This window comes from Oncorhynchus tshawytscha, linkage group LG22 (assembly GCF_018296145.1).
Source record: "Oncorhynchus tshawytscha isolate Ot180627B linkage group LG22, Otsh_v2.0, whole genome shotgun sequence".
In the NCBI taxonomy this organism is placed as follows: Eukaryota; Metazoa; Chordata; class Actinopteri; order Salmoniformes; family Salmonidae; genus Oncorhynchus; species Oncorhynchus tshawytscha.
Window position 1 is genome coordinate 12,349,252 of NC_056450.1, and position 20,796 is coordinate 12,370,047.

Below are 20,796 nucleotides of genomic sequence, written 5' to 3' on the forward strand. Positions count from 1 at the left end.
GCTCCCAGTGATATATTGACATAATTCCCTAAGAGATAACCTCTGACCTTCTTCCCTGGACTCTGTCATGCAACGGAGCTTTGTCATTGGTTTTTCCATTCAGTGCGTTGGTCATTTATCATCAAGCTCACACTGGAATGAGTGGGTGAATGGACACGCATGTCAAAGGAGCATTGCAGATCGTATCACTCATTGCAGTGTGATCAGATATACTGCTGCTATACTCTTTAGATTCTACATATATGGAGGACTGTCATGTCAGATATTGATTGAATGTACAGTTTTTGTCATATTATCATTACATTTGAAGTACTTTGCTCTGTGAATGGACATTAGCATTGAATGTATGGGTCATTACAGATGCACTGTACATTATAGACAACTGTTTAGCATTTTTACATTTTATCGTTATTAACATTGTAAGTTCCCTCTCTGTGACAAGTGGCATTGATGTCAGAGGAATATCACATTGCAGATACACTGCTGCTATACTAGATATAGTGTACAACTCATGCAACTCAGACTCGTGTGTTCTGATATTCATTAAATGTGTGTCTCATTTATCATCTGGTTCACATATGTCTATGTGACGTGACGTTAAAGACAGTGGGATGTAACAGATCTACTGATAGACTGCAACCACATTTAATACGTTGTAGTTCCATTGGATTTACTTTACACATCAGGATTCTATAGAGAGAGCTCAAAAAGTACTCGCACTCAAACCAACAGTCATTGGTTATCACAGACTTGTCCTTGTGCCCTACGAGGTATTTTCACACTGTTCACACGTCCCGATTTTCAATTTCCACAAAGCTCGGCCCTCCTCACAATTCATTCAGTCTGAATAGCCCAGGGACTTTTTCTTAGTTGTGCAACTGTTTCTGTTGAGAGAACTCCCTTGAGAAATGTTCTGTTCTTTCTAATCAACGCTTTCCATTTTTTCTTTCCCCTCACACTCCGTGCCACACTCCGTGCCACACTCCGTGCCACACTCCGTGCCACACTCCGTGCCACACTCCGTGCCACACTCACCTGCCTCGAGTAACTCTGTCCTTTTTCTTGTTTTCTCTTTTGACCCCTATTTTTTATTTTTTATTATTGAACCTTTATTTAACTAGGCAAGTCAGTTAAGAACAAATTCTTATTTACAAGGACGGTCTACGACGCTGGGCCAATTGTGAGCCGCCCTATGGGACTCCCAATCACAGCCGGATGTGATACAGCCTGGATTCGAACCAGGGACTATAGTAATGCCTCTTGCACTGAGATGCAGTGCCTTAGACTGCTGCGCCACTCGGGAACCCCTATCTTTGACCCCCCCCCCACCCTACTCCCCTTACCATAGCACTGCTGGTGGAACCTCCATTTATTGGGGAAATTCTAAGCCCAGACCAGGCAGACTTCAGTAAGTCTATCTGATCTCTATGTCTATTGTTACTATTTCCCTTCTCCCTCTATTCAAATACCTTGACGAATCTTATCATCATCTGCTCTGTTCAGCTAAACACTCTCATTTCCACATTCACCCCAAGACACCATTCCTGGGATTCTTGGTCTTGTGAAGTTTGAGTCCAGTCTGAAGTTTATTTCCCATTTCAGGCAGGCTGCAATGTTTTCTGTTGCCAATGGAAAATTATGGGGTTGTTGCATCTTGTCATAGCTTTCACTCCCTCCCATTGACACCAGAATTTCCAGCTAAAAACATCTAGGTTAAAATAGGTTTTCATTTCTCTTTTGATGAGTCGCCGTGTGTCATTTAGTCTTGAAAATCATGTTACATGTTTCACATTACAGTGACTTCCAATATTCCCTTATTTCATTTTCAGAGTTGTAGTTTAGTTCCAACACTAAGCATGACTGAACTGGATAATGGGTTGGTCCACCCCAATGATGCAAACAGATTGTGTGAAAGGATCACTGCCAGCCAGTAGGATTTTTTTTGTATGTGTAGTGGAAAGCCAATATGAGTGTTTACACTCAGGCTAAAAAAAAAGGTGGCCGGTGTGTAGAAGGAAAAATACAGAGAGAGCTCAAAAAAGTACTCGCACTCAAACCATAAAAAGGAAGAACTCAAGGAGGCAGAGATGCTAAAATAATATACTCACGTACTCCAGGATGACAGGGCAAGGTGCGGGGGGGGGAAACAGAAACACGCATACGTTTCAGCCTTACACATTCGTCAAGTGCTGTACAAACATGTCACTACAGTGAACATAAAGTGGAAAATCAAACAGTCAATATAGTAGTGAAGTGTTCTGCTGTTTCCCCAAAGGGTTTTTTGACATTCAGATTGTGTGCTTAGGGAGAGAGAGCACAAAAGGGGTTCCAGTAATATTGGGGCCAGAAGTCATTCCCTTGAGCTCTGAAGCAGTCTTATTCTGTAGAACAGGGCTATTTGGCTGACCACCATCTGACCACCATCAGTGGGATGCTGTGGGGACTTGGGCAGAGTTCTTGTAGGCTCATGGTCTCGTTCTTGTAGGCTTATGGTCTCGTTCTTGTAGGCTGATTCCCTTGTAGGCTTATGGATGCTGTGGTGGTCTCGTTCTTGAGGCTTGGGCCTCGTTCTTGTAGGCTCATGGTCTCGTTCTTGTAGGCTCATGGTCTCGTTCTTGTAGGCTTATGGTCTCGTTCTTGTAGGCTTATGGTCTAGGCGTTTCTTGTAGGCTTATGGGTTCTTGTAGGCTTATGGTCTCGTTCTTGTAGGCTTATGGTCTCGTTCTTGTAGGCTCATGGTCTCGTTCTTGTAGGCTCATGGTCTCGTTCTTGTAGGCTCATGGTCTCGTTCTTGTAGGCTCATGGCGTTCTTGTAGGCTTATGGTCTCGTTCTTGTAGGCTTATGGTCTCGTTCTTGTAGGCTTATGGGTTCTGTAGGCTTATGGTCTCGTTCTTAGGCTTATGGTCTCGTTCTTGTAGGCTTATGGTCTCGTTCTTGTAGGCTTAGGCTTATGGTCTTATGGTCTCGTTCTTGTAGGCTTATGGTCTCGTTCTTGTAGGCTTATGGTCTCGTTCTTGTAGGCTTATGGTCTCGTTCTTGTAGGCTCATGGTCTCGTTCTCCCACACTCAAATTTTTCTTTCTCTATTTATCTCTCGTTCATTTTAACCCTCACGCTCTCTTCTCTTTCATTCTCTTATGCCCTTTCTTTCTTTCTTTCTTTCTCCCCCTCTCTCTCCTCCACTCCCCTGCAATAGGCACTGAATGGAGAGAAGGGGGTTGAAGGTCAGGCTGAAAGCGTCTGGGCTTTAAAGGCCAGCCTGGGGCGCGTGCTCAATCAGCTCTTTGTCTTTTGCTACAGGCCTCTGTGTGTTCAGAGGGGGGGGTGGCTCGCCTCACAAAACCGGCACATTTCTGCTGCACAGCTTTAATAACTAAATGCGTTTCTGAATTAAGAGTTTGGAATGCTATTTTTCCAGGCTCATTTTTTTTCTCCCCCGCACTCTCTCACTCTCGGCAGGCAGTTTCATCACCCTTGGTGGTGCTTGACGGGGGATGTTCCCGTAAGTGGCATTCGGCAGAATGCTCGTCAGAGAGAGGGATAGGAGGAGGAAAAGACGAGAGAGGGAGAGGCCATAGAGAGAGCAGGCCAGGGAGCCCTCGTCAGCAGTAAGGGCACATCCCAACGCTGTAATCAAAAACTCATGGGCACTGAGTATGCTCACCAGGCCGTGACGTGTCATCAGAGCGGAGAGCTCAGAGGAGACAGGGCTAATGTCTGTTACTGGGTGTGTGTGTGTGGCTGTCCGCTGCAGGGCAAGTGCCAAGTGAAGTGATTAGATTATCTGTGGGTCAAATGAGGCCCTTTGGTCAGCCCTTTTGATGTTGTTTGTCTTCTGGTACTGTTTTCAAACCATACAATATATCCTTTTAGGCCCGGCTGACTGTATGGAACAGTCGACCATGTCCATGCCAGGCTATACAGCTGTACACTGTGGGTTTATTTTTTAGTCTTTTTTTAAAACCCCTTTTCTCCCCAATTTCGTCATATCCATTTGGTAGTTACAGTCTTGTCCCATCGCTGCAACTCCCGTACGGACTCGGGAGAGGCGACGGTCGAGAGCCATGCGTCCCCCGAAACACAACCCCGCCAAGCCGCTCCGCTTCTCGACACGATGCCCACTTAACCCGGAAGCCAGCTGCACCAATGTGTCGGAGGAAACACGGTACAGCTGGTGACCGTGTCAGTGTGCATGCGCCCGGCCGCCACAAGGAGTCCATAGAGCGCGATGGAACAAGAACATCCCGACCGGCCAAACCCTCCCTTAACCCGGACAACGCTGGGCTGATTGGGTGTCGCCTCGTGGGTCTCCCGGACGCGGCCGGCTGTGACACAGTCCGGTATCGAACCAGGATCTGTAGTAACGCAGCTAGCAATGCAATGCAGTGCCTTAGACCGCTGCGCCACTCGAGAGGCCTGTTCACTCTGCAACAATAAGTGGCAGGTGTCATGGAGGAACCAGGCCAGCTTGTGCCAATGTCCCGTTGTAATTAGAGCAAACTAAGATCTGCTTTGAAAGACAGATTCTCACCACCAACTGTAATTAGGGGGGGCAGGGTAGCCTAGTGGTTAGAGCATTGGACTAGTGACCGGAAGGTTGCAAGTTCAAACCCCTGAGCTGACAAGGTACAAATCTGTCGTTCTGCCCCTGAACAGGCAGTTAACCCACTGTTCCTAGGCCGTCATTGAAAATAAGAATTTGTTCTTAACTGACTTGCCTGGTAAAATAAAATAAAGAAATAAAAATAACACTGCTGCCGGCCAGTCTGCCCTGTCACTGGCACAATCATTATCAGACCCCTTAGGGCCTCAACGCAGTGTGTGTGAGAGGTACTCTTAATCCAACTTTTAATTAAACAGCAGGGTTCCTAAAGCATGATGAACACACGCTGTCATTGTCATAAGGAACACAGCAACACGTCGTCTAGCAGTATGTAATTACTTCAACCGCAGAGATGAAGGGAGGGGGGCTGAAAGAGAAAGACAGGAGGGTGCATGTGTGTGTGTTCTGTTGACTTGAGGCCCCAGTCCAGGGTATACCCACAGAAAACACGACTCGTCAGTAGAGCCATGGCAAGTAGCAACTGACTGTAAGAAAGAACCCAAATATTGACTTCCTTCCCCCAACCTGGACCAGGCCAGGCAGAGACCAAGCTGAACAGAAGCTGGCAGACTCAGGCCAGCTCAACAAGGTTGGCAGGGTTGTGAAAATAGGTGCACCCTGAGGGTGAGCCGGCCTGGGCTATTTAAAGGAGGTGTATTTGTGAGTGGTATGGGAGAAGATGTGCGTCTTGGAAAGTAAAATAGATCTGCAATAAAAATAGACCCTTTAATAGACCATGTAATAATAAGACGAACCATTAGTTGTTGTTTCTTTTGTTGCTAGGAGACCAAGTAGAAAAGCAGTGACAGTAGCCTACAGTATGTCTACAGAAGGTGACACTTTATAAGTTGCATAAACCGACCATAGACCACCACTATGGATAGTACAGTATCTATAGTATGACCTACTTGAGTATGAACTGCATAGCGCCAGGTCAGCATAGCTTAGCTAGCCTCTGTTCTCCGTAGGCAGTAGAGCCCCAGCCTCTCTGATGTGTTTGACTTCATGGATGGGAAGGGAATGTCGAGAATCACTCACTGGAGCTTTTTTCACCTCAGCCGTTGGTATAGTAGTGCCGCTGCCTGGGTTGGGGGTGTAGCTGGGCTGGGGGCTCCCTTCTCATTCAGTATCGAACTCCAACTGTGATGTCACCTGTTCACTGTGAGTAAAAGTGTAGCTCGCAAGGTAGTGAGTGACCCACCGTTGCTGACAGTGTGCTTGTACTTGTGTGTGCTTGTCCACACGTGTGGATGTGTGTGTATTTGTATGACAAGTGTTGACGTAAGTGTGTGTCTGACGTGCACGTTTTGTGTTATAGACAGAGTGTGAGAGTGTGTTTGTGTGTGTGAGTGTTGGTGCGGGCATGCGTGTGCATGTTTATGCCTGCTGTGCCTCTCGTTCGAGTGTAAATGCGGCCCAGTTGTTAGGTTTACTACAGACCACAATATGGAACTATGCCTCATCATTTGTACATGGCTCTGAATTTAGCCACAGTTATGTTTCTCGGGTTTCTTTCTCCAAACATAGATCCAAGTTCTGCCAGAGGCACATTGTTCCCAAACAGTAGCCAAGCATAACTCTACATGAATCTCAATTCCTTTTGAACAAGGCAACACCACCAAAGGAAAATCTCATGCAAATGTGGCCTTGTGTACATTATGTTGGCCTTTATGTGCGCTGTGGTTCCTGTATGTCATTATGTGGTTAAACTAACCGTTGTCTTTCTGTTCTAGCGTACTACAGAGCTCTGGTGAACTTTACAGACTCCATCGTGTACAGGCCTGACATGGAGGACATCTACTCGCTGTCTTTCCAGGAGATTTCGGATGCGGTGGTGGACACGGTAGGCCTATTCTAGAACCATACACTGTACACGGTAGGCCTATTCTAGAACCATACACTGTACACGGTAGGCCTATTCTAGAACCATATACTGTACACGGTAGGCCTATTCTAGAACCATACACTGTACACGGTAGGCCTATTCTAGAACCATACACTGTGTACTGTACACGGTAGGCCTATTCTAGAACCATATACTGTACACGGTAGGCCTATTCTAGAACCATACACTGTACACGGTAGGCCTATTCTAGAACCATACACTGTGTACTGTACACGGTAGCCCTATTCTAAAACCATATACTGTACACGGCCTATTCTAGAACTATATACTGTACACGGTAGACCTATTCTAGAACTATATACTGTACACGGTAGCCCTATTCTAAAACCATACACTGTCCATGGTAGGCCTATTCTAGAACCATACACTGTCCATGGTAGGCCTATTCTAGAACCATACACTGTGTACTGTACACGGTAGCCCTATTCTAAAACCATATACTGTACACGGCCTATTCTAGAACTATATACTGTACACGGTAGGTCTATTCTAGAACCATACACTGTGTACTATACATGGTAGGCCTATTCTAGACCCATGTACTGTCCATGGTAGGCCTATTCTAGAACTATACACTGTGTGCTGTACATGGTAGACTTATTCTAAAACCATATACTGTGTGCTGTACCTGGTAGGCCTATTCCAGATATAGTGCACAGTAGACCTATCCCAGAGCCAAATAGATTCTCTACACTGTGTATCCATCCCTCCCTCCCCACAGGGGCTGTATCGTTTACACAGGCCAGGGCAGGATTCTCACACCTTGCATTCCACTGCCAAGTCATGTCTGTCAGCAGGTCAAATACTGTAGATCATTTTAGTCAATATACTTTATTGTACAATATACTACTGTACTGTACTGTCAATGTATGTAAGAGCACTTGTTAGGAACGTTTTTAAACTTGTTAAAACATCTGTATGCTCGTTTGTACCCATCTAAGTATTATTTTCTCTCTTCCACAGTTGGAGTCAGAGTACAACAAGATCTCAGGCATCCAGACTGTAAATGTGGTCCTCATCAAGTAAGATCGCTGTTCACCTCCAGCTGCTGTGACTTACTTTACTTGCTTAAGCCTGGGTGTAACAAAGGTGGTTCAGGGAACCATGATCGCGTGACGAGTAGCCTTGTCTGCGATCTGAAGACTTGGTTCCCAGAGCTAATGCTGAGGCTTCATCTTAGACTCTTCTCTGGTTGATTCAGCAAACACAGTCTCCAAGCTGCGTGTAACAAATCAATGTTCTTAGCATGAGAAAATCATGATATGCCCCGGGCCAAACATAAATTCAAATGTGAGCACTGTACTGCAAAATATACATATGAGTCATTTAACGGACGCTCTTATTCAGAGCGACTTACAGGAGCAATTAGGGTTAAGTGCCTTGCTCAAAGGCACGTCGACTGATTTTACACCTTCATTCGCAACCTTTCGGGTTACTGGCCCAACGCTCTAAACCGCTAAGCTACCTGCCGCCCCAAATCGTTATTGTCATCACGTCCATCTCTTAACAAACCCCCTTGGTTCTGTCTTGGTCTGTTTAGGAAGATGCCCAGGCAGAATGGAGTGGATGTGTTTGTAGAGCTTGATGTGGGCTCTGACTACAACAACAACGAAAATCAGATCCGCAACATGTTGTATGGAGTGGTGAAGGAGGGAACCATCGCCTCCTACATCACCTCTGTTCAGGGATTCCAGTTCAGACGCCTGGGAGAAGGTAAGGACCACAGGGGATAATGTTGACTCTGCATTATCAGGGCTGTCCAGTGTACGGAGCGGCTTCCATGTAAGGAAGTTGTCAAAGGTATGGCATCCATTTTAGGAAGTTGTAACTGACATCTTCCTACTATAAATGCTGTACAAGTGAGAGAGAAAAAAAAAGGTCTAGTCTCATACCTGTAGTATTCTTTATTTAATTCAGACATTGATCATATCTCATTACAATCTTTCAAGTAAGCTAGGCTAGCCAGCCCAAGGCATCAAGCTAAAAAAGTGCTAGGTGGTGCCCTCTTTTCACCGTTCTTCTTCACTATTTTGACCTCTCCTCTATAAGTCTCCCCATCATTCTGGCCTATTTCTGTCAATAAAACAGTACAATATGAAAATAAAGAAAAAGGAGGGCTAGGTGAACTCTAAGTAGTGTCCTTAACTTGTCTCTCTGGTTTCTAGCTCTGCCCCTTGTGAACCCCATGGCTGTCCCAGGTTTGTACTGTAACATGCCGACCTGGGTTCAATGCTATTGGAAATCATTTTAAATACTTTAGATGGGTTTGATTGAGCATGCATGGCTCAATGGAACCAGTAGAAAACTAGCAAAAGAGCCAACTCCAGGCAGACTGTCACTCCAGGCAGGCTGAAGCAAATGCTAAAAGTATTTGAAAGACGTCAAATAGTATTTGATCCCAGGTGTGGTACCATGCCTGCTGCACGGAGACTGCCAGAGCTGCTGTAGAAACGATATGACTGTTCTGTAGCTATTTCTGGATGAGGAGCATGGAGATGACGACTAGCTCTCTGGAAATCTGTGAGAGTTCACGCAGGAACGTTATGCATGTGTGCACCTAGAGTAGATGTCTGACAACGTTTTGGTTTTTGGATTGCCCAAGAGGACTGCGAAGATTTTTGCATGGCATGAGGATAGTTACAGATATTGCTTTTTGCTAGAAAAGTAAGCTTCAAAAAACCTTCAGAGTTTCTGTAGTGTGTAAATCGTCAAGAGTTTCTTCAGAAGGATCTCAATTGCCTATCGAACCAGGCCATGTCCCACCTACGGTACAGTACAGTAAGCTGTTAGACCTTTGAGAAGCCCCAGGCCCGAGCATGACCTGCAGTGACCCAGGAGGGTCAGTGGAGGCTGGTGATAGAAGGACGGTTCATAGTAATGACTGGAATGGAATCATACACATGGCGTCTGTGATAACATTCCATGCCAGCCGTTGCAATGAGCCCATCTTCCGATTTTAAAGTGACGCCAGCCTCCACCGTGGAAGGTCTCCTTGTATTAAAAACCAGACTTTTGAACAGCAAGCGTTGTGTTGTGTGGTGGCCTTTTAGCCTGTGCATGTCTGACCCTTGAACCCCACCCCCCTCCCCCGTCTCTCTCAGTGATCCCCAACCCTCTGCCCTGCATGAAGGATGAGCACACGTGTCAGGATGGGGGTTGTATCCCTCTGGAGTACCTGTGTGACAACAGACCTGATTGCAATGACATGAGTGATGAGCTGGATTGTGGTGAGTGGCAATGGCATTGGTGTGGTGGAGTGTGGTGGAAATGGCATTGGTGTGGTGTAGTGGAAATGGCATTTGTGTGGTGTGGTGGAGTGTGGAGTACTGGCAAAGGGTCTGAGGTTTGTTGTATCCTAAGAAGAGCGTTATATCTGGTTATTGCCTCGCTGTGGCTTCTAACACCATGGCGTCTACAGCCATATCTCAGGGCAACTCTGGTTATGGCTGTGTGAACAGTATTTATAAACTCTTTTTGATTTTGATCTGATCAGATCAGATTCAGCCTGGACCAGTGACCCCCACCCCCACCCCTCCCACCACCACCCCCATCAAGAAGTCCACACGCCCCCTTGGCCCCCTAGGGCCCTGCAAAGTGGACCAGGCCACCTGCCAGAATGGGGAATGTGTCCCCAGAGACTACCTGTGCGATGGAGAGAGGGACTGCTCTGATGGCAGCGACGAGTTCAGATGTGGTGAGAATCAGGGACACACACGAAGACTTCAAAAGTGCAGTATACGCACAGGGAGGCACACAGAAGGAGGGCGAGAGGGGAGGGCAATAGTCTTCTGTGTGCCCTTTTCTATCTCTCCCTTTCATCATCCTTTCACACACACACACACACACGATCGTTAGTCACAAAGCTTTGCATCTGCTTCATGTCAACACACCTGATCAATGTGTCTGATTTGAAGTGCTCCTCTGATCACGCCCCTCTGTCTGGCTCCAGGCACTCCCTCTCCCTGTGAACCCAATGAGTTCAAGTGTAAGAACGGCCGCTGTGCTCTCAAGCTGTGGCGCTGTGATGGAGACAACGACTGCGAGGACAACTCAGACGAGACCGACTGCCGTGAGTTCCACATCCCACGTTTATTGATTGAACATTAAAGGACCGCTTTTCTAGTTCTTAGACTAAAAAGCACTTTCAATTGTGAGTTTCTTTGTTTACATGAATGAAGATGAAGTCATTTTCTGTCTCTTCTTGTGTTCCAGCCACCAGAGGTCCAGGTGACACGTGTGCCCCAGAGCAGTTTGTGTGCCTCAGTGACCGCACCTGCATCCCATCTAGCTACCAGTGTGATGAGGAGCCCGACTGCCCTGACCGCTCGGATGAGGTCGGCTGCAGTAAGTCCCTGACCATCATACCATCTCTCTGTCTTTGTCCCTGTCCGTCTTTCTCTGTCCTGCATCCCTCTGCCTCTCACCTGTGTAGTCACCCCGTGCATCCCTCTGCCTCTCACCTGTGTAGTCACCCCGTGGGTTTCTTTGTACCGTGACCACTGAAGTGGCAAACAGTTATATTTTTCCGAACTTTCCATCATGTTTGTGCCTCACCAAAGAGATTGAGACCACAAATAAACCACTGCCGTTTTAAATTGGGGTTGGGTAGTGGGGACTAGTTTTGAAATGTGTGTGCGCCATCATGCGTCACACAGTGCATGCATCCTTGGCTTTATAGATGCTCATGTTGTTTTCTCATAACTTTCCCTTTAAGCTCCTCCCACAGTGACCAGTCCCCCGGAGGAATCTATTGAGGCGGAGCGGGGGGAGACGGTGACTTTCAACTGTGTGGCAGTTGGTGTTCCCACCCCCATCATCACCTGGAGGCTCAACTGGGGCCATATCCCCATCAGTGGCAGGTGAGTTGGTACAGTCCTCCTACTCCTTCCAACCTTGTCTGGTTCACCCCATAACAGCTCTTATCACAAACTTAGTTCGACATTTAGGCCAATGGCCCCATTCTGAATGACTCCTGAATCGATGGGATGTTATGTTGTGTTTGAAAATGTGTGTGTGTGAGTGTTGGCAAACATTCGACTCTAGAAAATGACATTAAAGTTGTAAATATGCATCATACAAGTATTTCATGTGGAGTTCTGAACCCCTCTGTTGCGTGATACAAGTGGCTTCTCGTCAAACTCTGTCTGTCTGATACCATTATGGAAGAGAGTGTTGATCTGTGCGGTGATAGCTCTGGAAAGAAAGCCGGGATTAATTTGTGGGATTGTGTGAAATGAGTCTTGCGTATAATTGATTGGAAACAGACCATAACAATTTTAAAATGACTGAGGATTTGTCCGCTATCCAATCTCGTTAGGCCACAAAATGCAGCATTTCTTGCATTGCTGATTAAGTACTGTCATATATCTACAGACAAGTCATGTTTGATTTGATTCAAAGAAGACTCATCTTTCAAACACTTCTGTCATTAAGTATTGAGTTATTCAATTATTGCTTTGTGGCCAATCATGTCCAATAACAGAGCTTACTGTACATCCATTGAATGGCTGTTTTATACAAATACCATTCTGAAAGCCTAAAGTTGCAGAGTGTAGGCTGTATGGCACTTCCTGTAGCAATATGTCAGTTCAGGAAAGAGATTTAGAGTCATAATATTCCTTGTCCTCTGAACGCCCTTTAGACACTCCAGTGTTATCGTCACTGTTTGGTTAGAGGTGAGTCGAACACAGGCTGCAGTGGTTGAAGCATCAGTGTAATGTAAGCAATGTATATGTATCGGTCTTCCCAGGATCTCAATGACCAGTGAGAATGGGCGTGGCAGCCTGACCATCCGTGACGTAAAGGAGGCGGACCAGGGGGCGTACACCTGTGAGGCCATCAACGCCAAAGGCCTTGTGTTTGGTATCCCTGACGGGGTGCTCAGCCTCACACAGAAACCAGGTATGTACTCTATTGCCTGAATCACACTATAGGGCCAAGCTAAGCCATGCCTAGCTGATCTGAGCTGGCCTGGTTATGCATGGTTCCATCAAAGCTGCTAGGACCATGCTGTAAAGAACATCCAACATAGCTGCTGGAATCATGCTGGAAAGGATAGCTGCTGGGACCATGCTGGAAAGGACAACCACCATAGCTGCTGGGACCATGCTGGAAAGGACATCCACCATATCTGTTGGGACCATGCTGGAAAGGACATCTACCATATATGCTGGGACCATGCTGGAAAGGATAGCTGCTGGAACCATGCTGGAAAGGACATCCACCATATCTGCTGGGACCATGCTGGAGAGGACAACCACCATATCTGCTGGGACCATGCTGGAAAGGATAGCTGCTGGGACCATGCTGGAAAGGACATCCACCATATCTGCTGGGACCATGCTGGAGAGGACAACCACCATATCTGCTGGGACCATGCTGGAAAGGATAGCTGCTGGGACCATGCTGGAAAGGACAACCACCATAGCTGCTGGGACCATTCTGGAAAGGACATCCAGCATAGCTGCTGGGACCATGCTGGAAAGGACATCCACCATATCTGTTGGGACCATGCTGGAAAGGACACCCACCATATCTGCTGGGACCATGCTGGAAAGGATAGCTGCTGGGACTATGCTGGAAAGGACACCCACCATATCTGCTGGGACCATGCTGGAAAGGACATCCACCATATCTGTTGGGACCATGCTGGAAAGGATAGCTGCTGGAACCATGCTGGAAAGGACATCCACCATATCTGCTGGGACCATGCTGGAAAGGATAGCTGCTGGAACCATGCTGGAAAGGACATCCACCATATCTGCTGGGACCATGCTGGAGAGGACAACCACCATATCTGCTGGGACCATGCTGGAAAGGATAGCTGCTGGAACCATGCTGGAAAGGAACCATGCTGGAAAGGAAGCTGCTGGAACCATGCTGGAGAGGATAGCTGCTGGGGCCATGCTGGAAAGGATAGCTGCTGGGGCCATGCTGGAAAGGATAGCTGCTGGAACCATGCTGGAAAGGATAGCTGCTGGGACTATGCTGGAAAGGATAGCTGCTGGGGCCATGCTGGAAAGGATAGCTGCTGGGACTGTGCTGGAAAGGATAGCTGCTGGAACCATGCTGGAAAGGATAGCTGCTGGGACTATGCTGGAAAGGATAGCTGCTGGGACCATGCTGAAAGGATAGCTGCTGGGGCCATGCTGAAAAGGATAGCTGCTGGGACCATGCTGGAAAGGATAGCTGCTGGGACTATGCTGGAAAGGATAGCTGCTGGGACTATGCTGGAAAGGATAGCTGCTGGGACCATGCTGGAAAGGATAGCTGCTGGGACTATGCTGGAAAGGATAGCTGCTGGGACCCATAGCTGCTGGAACCATGCTGGAAAGGATAGCTGCTGGGACTATGCTGGAAAGGATAGCTGCTGGGACCATGCTGGAAAGGATAGCTGCTGGGACTATGCTGGAAAGGATAGCTGCTGGGACTATGCTGGAAAGGATAGCTGCTGGGACCATGCTGGAAAGGATAGCTGCTGGGACTATGCTGGAAAGGATAGCTGCTGGAACCATGCTGGAAAGGACAATGTGAGAAGGAAAGATCAGAGCCAGCAGGGTATGGTTTGTGTTGGCTCTAGTGGGAATCAGGTATTGTGTACTACTCTTCCCTGGAATGTGCCACCACAACACTGTATAAAGACCACATAATGAATTATTTCAATAATAAAATGGCTTTGTGAGTATATGAAATGCCTAAAATGTTATCTGTCTGCATCCATTTGCCTGTTCTATGTCTGTTTAATGTCTTCTATTTGCACCGTACTGTCCTTTCGTTCAGTTTTGTCATCCTCTCTCATCGTCACCAGGAAACTGTCCCGACGGTCACTTCAGTGTGGAGGGACGTTGTATCTCCTGCTTCTGCTTCGGCATCACCAAGAACTGTGGGAACACTGGACGCTACCGAAACCAGATCAATCTGCGCTTCACTGACGAGGACGACTTCAAAGGTACTGGACATCACCAAATACTAATGCCTGTCATACACGTCATGATTGATGTCATTTTTTCTGAACTAAACATTTTGCGAAAAAGTCGAGACATGTGTAATTGATTTTACTGAACATAAAAAAGGTCTTTAACCTCTTAAACGTAATGGCAAAGTGTAGATTTCCGCCTAAATAGACATACCCAAAAGTAACTGATATGTGTAATTACATGATTCTGACATGCGGAAACGTGGTATATCTGAAAAGAAGACATCTGGGAGATTATGAGGAAATGATCAGAAGATAGATAGGGGTTACATAGTTCAGAACACACAAGATCAAAGCACACACCGTTTTTTTGTTTGTTTTTGAAGTCATCTTTCATTGACAAGCTATAAGTGAATTATTGATGACTAGAGCTGGAAACACACATCAGATGGCTTCCATAACATGTGAACAATATCAGAAGGGGAAAAAATTTGATTGATAGACCTAACAACTAGAAATGGGCAGATGTTTTAGTAAGTGGTGTCGGGTGTGGTTACGGGACGCTTCCAAGTGTCCCTAAAGTGGTATATGTCTGTAAATTAAATCATTCTAGTGCTATTACATATTTGCAATCCCTAAATGCTATTTGTTCACTATAAAAACCATTTTTACCATGTCAACCTCACTCAAACATTGTGTTGGTGTTAGAAAGCAGACTGTATTTCAATCATCTCTGATGGCTGGTCGAATGTTCGTGGGTAAGGAATTAATTAACAACATCTCCACCCCTCAACCTGTATTCTACAAGAGCACAGACACAAGGGACAACAGACACACCGGTCTCTACATTGCAGATGAGCTTGAAGGCAGTCATCAATGACCTTGGACCACAGAAGGTATTTGCAATGGTGACAAGACGATGCTGCGAACATGAAGGCTGCTTGGTCTAAAGTGGAGGAGTCCGACCCTCATGTGAGCCACCCATTGGCTGTGCTGCTCATGCCTTGAATCTGCTCCTCAAGGACATCAGGGCACTGAAAATAATGGATACACTCGACAAGAGAGCGGCGGAAAGGGTTAGGTATGTGAAGGGTCATCAAGTTATAGCAGCAATCTATCTCACCAAGCAAAGTGAGAAGAATAAGAATAAGAGCACCACAATGTTGGACAGTCTCTTGGATGGGAAGGAGTCTCTCCAGGAATGGCCATATCAGTCTGCCGATATGGACAGCCCCATCAAGAGGATCCTCCTGGATGTGGTATTTGGGGGGGGAGAGTGGTAAGCAGTCTGAAATACCTGAAACCTATAGCAGTAGTCATTGCACGGATTGAGGGACACAGTGCCATCCTGTCTGATGTTCAGACTTTGCTCGCGGATGTAAGAGAAGAAATCCCTACTGCCCTGCCCACTTCACTGTTGCTCCAAGCAGAAGAAACTGCAGTTCTGAAATACATCAAAAAGCGTGAAGGCTTCTGCCTGAAGCCCATACACGCCGCAACGTACATGTTGGACCTCAAGTATGCTGGCTAGAGCATCCTCTCTGGTGCAGAGATCAACCAGGCCTATGGTGTCATCGCTACCATGTCTCTCCACCTTGACCTGGATGACTGCAAGGTTCTTGGCAGTCTGGCGAACTACACTTCCAAGCAATGGCTTTGGGATGGAGATGCAATATGGCAGTCATGCCAACATATCTCGTCAGCCACCAGGTGGAAGGGACTTTGGATCTGTCTTTGGATCAAATGCCACCAAATCCAGCCGCCTCAGGGCGCAACTGGTCCTTGTTTGGGAACACACACACTAAAGCACGCAACAGGCTGACCAATACAAGGGTTTAAAAATTGGTGGCCATCTGGGCAAAAAATGTGGCTTTTTGAGCCTGACAACAGGCCTACAAGCCCTCAGCCTAGCCTCTCTCAGCCTATTGCGGACAGTCTGAGCACTGATGGAGGGATTGTGCTTTTGTTGTGTAACTTGGGCAGTTGTTGTTGCCCTCCTGTACCTGTCCCGCAGGTGTGATGTTCGGATGTACCAATCCTGTGCAGGTGTTGTTACACGTGGTCTGCCACTGCGAGGACGATCAGCTGTCTGTCCTGTCTCCCTATAACGCTGTCTTAGGCGTCTCACAGTATGGACATTGCAATTTATTTCCCTGGCCACATCTGCAGTCCTCATGCCTCCTTACAGCATGCCTAAGGCACTATCACACTGCTCATCTGAGCAGGGACCCTGGGCATCTTTCTTTTGGTGTTTTTCAGAGTCAGTAGGAAGGCTTTGTTAGTGTCCTAAGTTTTCATAACTGTGACCTTAATTGCCTACCGTCTGTAAGCTGTTAGTGTCTTAACGACCGTTCCACAGGTGCATGTTCATTAATTGTTTATGGTTCATTGAACAAGCATGGGAAACAGTGTTTAAACCCTTTACAATGAAGATCTGTGAAGTTATTTGGATTTTTACGAATTGTCTTTGAAAGACGGGGTCCTGAAAAAGGGACGCTTCTTTGTTTGCTGAGTTTATAATTCCAAAGTAGATATTGTCTAACATCGAAATGACTTGTTACATAGGCCTATGTAAACTAAATTCAAACCATGAAAAGCAGACAACTTATAAAATATGAAGTGCATATAGTAGATTAGCTCTATAAAGTCATGAAAATAATTTACTTACAGATCTTAAAGTGGATCCAATCCTTCTAGAAGGCAATCTTCGTCAGCCGAGTCAAAATCCTCGTTGTCCAAATCGCTCCCCTGATCCGAGTCCGACCAGTATTAGATTCAAAGCTTCTATGTCGGTATACTTATTCATAGCTGCCTTCTTTTTAGCTTCCTGTTCAATATTCTTCCCCCCCCCCTTTTTTTTTGAGAAGCCATCTTTTATGCTAAAGCCATGAAATTAAAGCCATGAAATCTGTTTACAATGTAATGTAGCGTGCTCTATGCAACTCATCTCTGAGCCGGGTAGCAATAGTTCAAACTTTGTCACATGCGCCGAATACAAAAAGTGTTCAATAGTACACACTAAATGTTCTAGGCCTTGCTCTGTCCCACCCAGGTCCACTGCATATCCCTGGAAAGCTTATCTCATTGGCTACAAGACTGCCAAGGTGGTGTAGTAGCCAATCCCCTGTGTAATGGATGCCGTCGGCTCGTAAGCAGGCAACATCATATTTTTAATGCGCCAAGTCACTCGGTGGACATTCGATGTTGCCATTAAGTCACACATCATCAGATAACATTAGATTCCTATCAACCCAAGGATTCATTTCATAACCCCCCCATGTAGCTATAGCTCAAACACAGACCAAATGGAAGCTTGCCTTGGAAGCTGTTTGGTGAAAACGTTGTGTAAAATAAGCATTTTGACTCTCTGGGCTGGAGATCAATAACGGTAGGTCACAGGCTGACAAATAAGACCGCCCTCATGATCTGAGGAGTTCCGGCTTTCGGTGTCTTTCGGTGTGTATAGACGTATTCTGTGTTTATTTAGTTTATGCTTCACAATGCTAACAGGAATGTAGGTAGCAGGCGTCTTGAAATGAGGTCATTGGCTCGGGCCTGCCCTTATAGATTCGTATGCCCATATATGGTAGTAAGTCCCACCAAAGATTTTAAGGCACTGATCAATAACTAAGATAACCAAGCTGTCTGCAGACACCCTGCTTTTGCAGATAGAGGCTACCGTTCTCATACCAGACTGAATTAAATAAAACAAATCTAATAGGCTCCCCATTTAAGAGGTGTTAAGCATGAAAACGTTTGTTTATTGCATGAATGTCATAACTCTTATTTAATTTTCCCTGCCTCCCCCCCTAACTCCAGGAGTGAACGTGACTTACCCCTCTCGGCCGGGCACCCCTCCTCTCTCCTCCACTCAGCTCCTCATCAACCCAGAGGAAGAGGAGTTCCAGCTAGTCGACCTATCACGGCGCTTCCTCATCCTTGATTCATTTTGGACGCTGCCACGCCAGTTCCTGGGAAACAAGGTGCGGCGTCATCACTACATCAATTCCTGCTCTGCACTACTTTTGCCGTGTTCCCCTGTTTAGGTGTTGCATGCATCAACCAATGGTTATACCATAGGATGTGGCCTATCCAGGCGTTGGTATGGTTTGGCATGCATCAGTAACCTCTGAGCAGGAGAACATAACCCTTGTCTCTCCAATGACTAACCTTGACATCATGTTGAAATGATCTTACACCAGCAAGATACCTACTATATGAATTAGATATTTAAATGCACATCTAAAAGTGTCAGCACACAGAAAGTGTGTCAGAAATGTTTAAGTTATATTCAAAGGAAGACGCTCCCCCACACTGCTTGTGTTACTCTTATTAATGGCTTACGTTTCAGCCTCACAGCCTTCGTCGGAGCTTTGTCTGGCTTATATAACTATGAAATGAATACGGCGGCTGAATGTCTGTTTATTTAGATTGACTCCTATGGAGGGTCCCTGAAGTACAAGGTGCGCTACACGCTGGCCCGTGGCGAGACTGAGCCTGAGGAGAAACCAGACGTGGTCCTGACCGGGAACGGTCAGAGACTGGTTTACCGCAGGGGCAACCCCACCCCCTCCAGAGAGGTCAACCAGAAGGAGATAAAGTTTACTGAGGTGGGTCCATCTGCCAACAACCTCCCCACTTTTAGCTTAGTTTGGTTCATATACACTTTGTCAAGCTCTTTATGAACAAAACAATGTAACTGTCTCTAGTCCTTATTTGTACAGTATAGCAGGGTTCCCCAACTGGCGGCCCACGGGCCAAATTTATCCCAAGGGCGATTTTATTTGGACCCATCCCAAAACACACATTTGTTTTTTATTGTTAGACATAAAATACTGTATAAATACCAGCAAATCAGCTCCAGTTGATTTCTATTTTGGAAATCTGTTCCAAGGTATTCCCACACATAATAGAGATATACAGTATGTGATCGTATACGAATGTAAGCCAGGTTTGAAATGATTATGTTTTAGTCAAATATGATCTATTAGGGCTTTCTTGCGGTCAAATTGCAGTCCACAAATTATTTGTAGAAAAAAATCTGCTGAATCTAATTGATGATCCCAGCAGTATAAGATCAGTGGTTTAAGATCATTTGTCTACGTCTTATCTATGATCCTATACTGGCTGACATTTTGCTGTCTAAACCTTCCATGGTGCAGTTAATGACCATTGTTTTAAATGTAGCCTTCTGGGCTGTGTGTGATCATGATCAATGTCTGACCTCCGATGGTTTGTGTGTGTTCTTGTAGGACAACTGGCAGCACTCGTCGGGTCGCCAGGTGTCCCGTGAGGACCTGATGATGACGCTGGCCAGCCTGGAGAGCATTAGCATCCGCACCGTCTACGACAACCACATGGTGAGCGTGGCGCTCAGCGACATCGTCATGGACACCACCACTGTGGAGTACAACATCCATGACAATGCCAAAGATGTGGAGGAGTGCAGGTGAGATCCCATAGACTGACTTCAGCCGAGGTTAAGATTTGAATTAGATGTTGTTTGTTATCGCTCCATAGAGTCACGGGCACTAAAAAGTGACTTAAACCGTGACAAAAAAGAGGAGGAGTGCTGAGAACCTTTTAGTTCTTGCAACTGTAGGTATACGGTAAATCAATTAGCATAGCATTGTATTGTATTGTGTTTGAATTGTAGGATAGATTCTGTGGACAGTTGTAATGGCTTCCATGGTGTGTGTTCCTCCCAGGTGTCCCCCTGGCTACTCAGGACTGTCCTGTGAACAGTGCTCCACTGGCTTTGAGCGTGTGTCTGGGGGGAACTTCCTGGGATCCTGTGCTGGATGTAACTGTAACGGACACGCTAGCGCCTGCGACCCCATCAGTGGACAATGTCTGGTGAGGACTCCTCACAACACAACGTTATCATTATACTAAAGCCTGGCTGTGAATGTCAAAGCTTTGAAGTTGTATTCAACCTAGATGTCATTCAGCTGTAAATTGAATATGTTGCAAGTGTCGCGAATGTCTAGCAAACGCATTGAGTTGGTGGCTCTCACAGTCAGTGGCTGAATTGTTAACCTGACTGTAGTAGCTGTTTGCAAAAGTACCAGTCATTTGCTGCACGTTATTTGTTTAATGACCTGTGGACACGTGTACATAATATAGAGGTAGTAACTGAACTACGTTCCTCTCCCTCCATCAGAGCTGTCAGCACAACACTGAAGGTCCTCAGTGTGACAAGTGCAGACCAGGCTACTTCGGTGACCCCAGGCGAGGTCGCCCCGATGACTGCAAGCCCTGTCCCTGCCCATACACTGAGACATCCCGCAGGTGATGGGTCACCATGAGGTCACACACACACACACACATACAGTACACCGGAGTTGGGGAGTAGTGAACTACATGTAGTTC

At 46.3% G+C, this 20,796-nt stretch overlaps 1 protein-coding gene across 15 annotated transcripts in view; it reads left to right on the forward strand.

The window, feature by feature from the left end:
- LOC112221519 (basement membrane-specific heparan sulfate proteoglycan core protein) overlaps positions 1-20,796 on the forward strand; it is a 168,741-nt gene that overhangs the window by 67,607 nt on the left and 80,338 nt on the right. For 14 of the 15 annotated variants that reach the window (XM_042303759.1, XM_042303766.1, XM_042303769.1 and 11 more), the window contains exons 4-18: positions 6,337-6,446; positions 7,473-7,531; positions 8,050-8,222; positions 9,611-9,736; positions 10,003-10,203; positions 10,459-10,578; positions 10,722-10,853; positions 11,224-11,368; positions 12,259-12,410; positions 14,317-14,457; positions 18,244-18,407; positions 18,855-19,034; positions 19,677-19,873; positions 20,133-20,280; positions 20,588-20,715. In XM_042303759.1, coding sequence (XP_042159693.1) covers positions 6,337-6,446; positions 7,473-7,531; positions 8,050-8,222; positions 9,611-9,736; positions 10,003-10,203; positions 10,459-10,578; positions 10,722-10,853; positions 11,224-11,368; positions 12,259-12,410; positions 14,317-14,457; positions 18,244-18,407; positions 18,855-19,034; positions 19,677-19,873; positions 20,133-20,280; positions 20,588-20,715 — 2,176 coding nt within the window. Of the gene's footprint in view, positions 1-6,336; positions 6,447-7,472; positions 7,532-8,049; positions 8,223-8,674; positions 8,708-9,610; positions 9,737-10,002; positions 10,204-10,458; positions 10,579-10,721; positions 10,854-11,223; positions 11,369-12,258; positions 12,411-14,316; positions 14,458-18,243; positions 18,408-18,854; positions 19,035-19,676; positions 19,874-20,132; positions 20,281-20,587; positions 20,716-20,796 lie in introns of all 15 variants that reach the window. The other variant, XM_042303773.1, reaches the window with a different exon arrangement.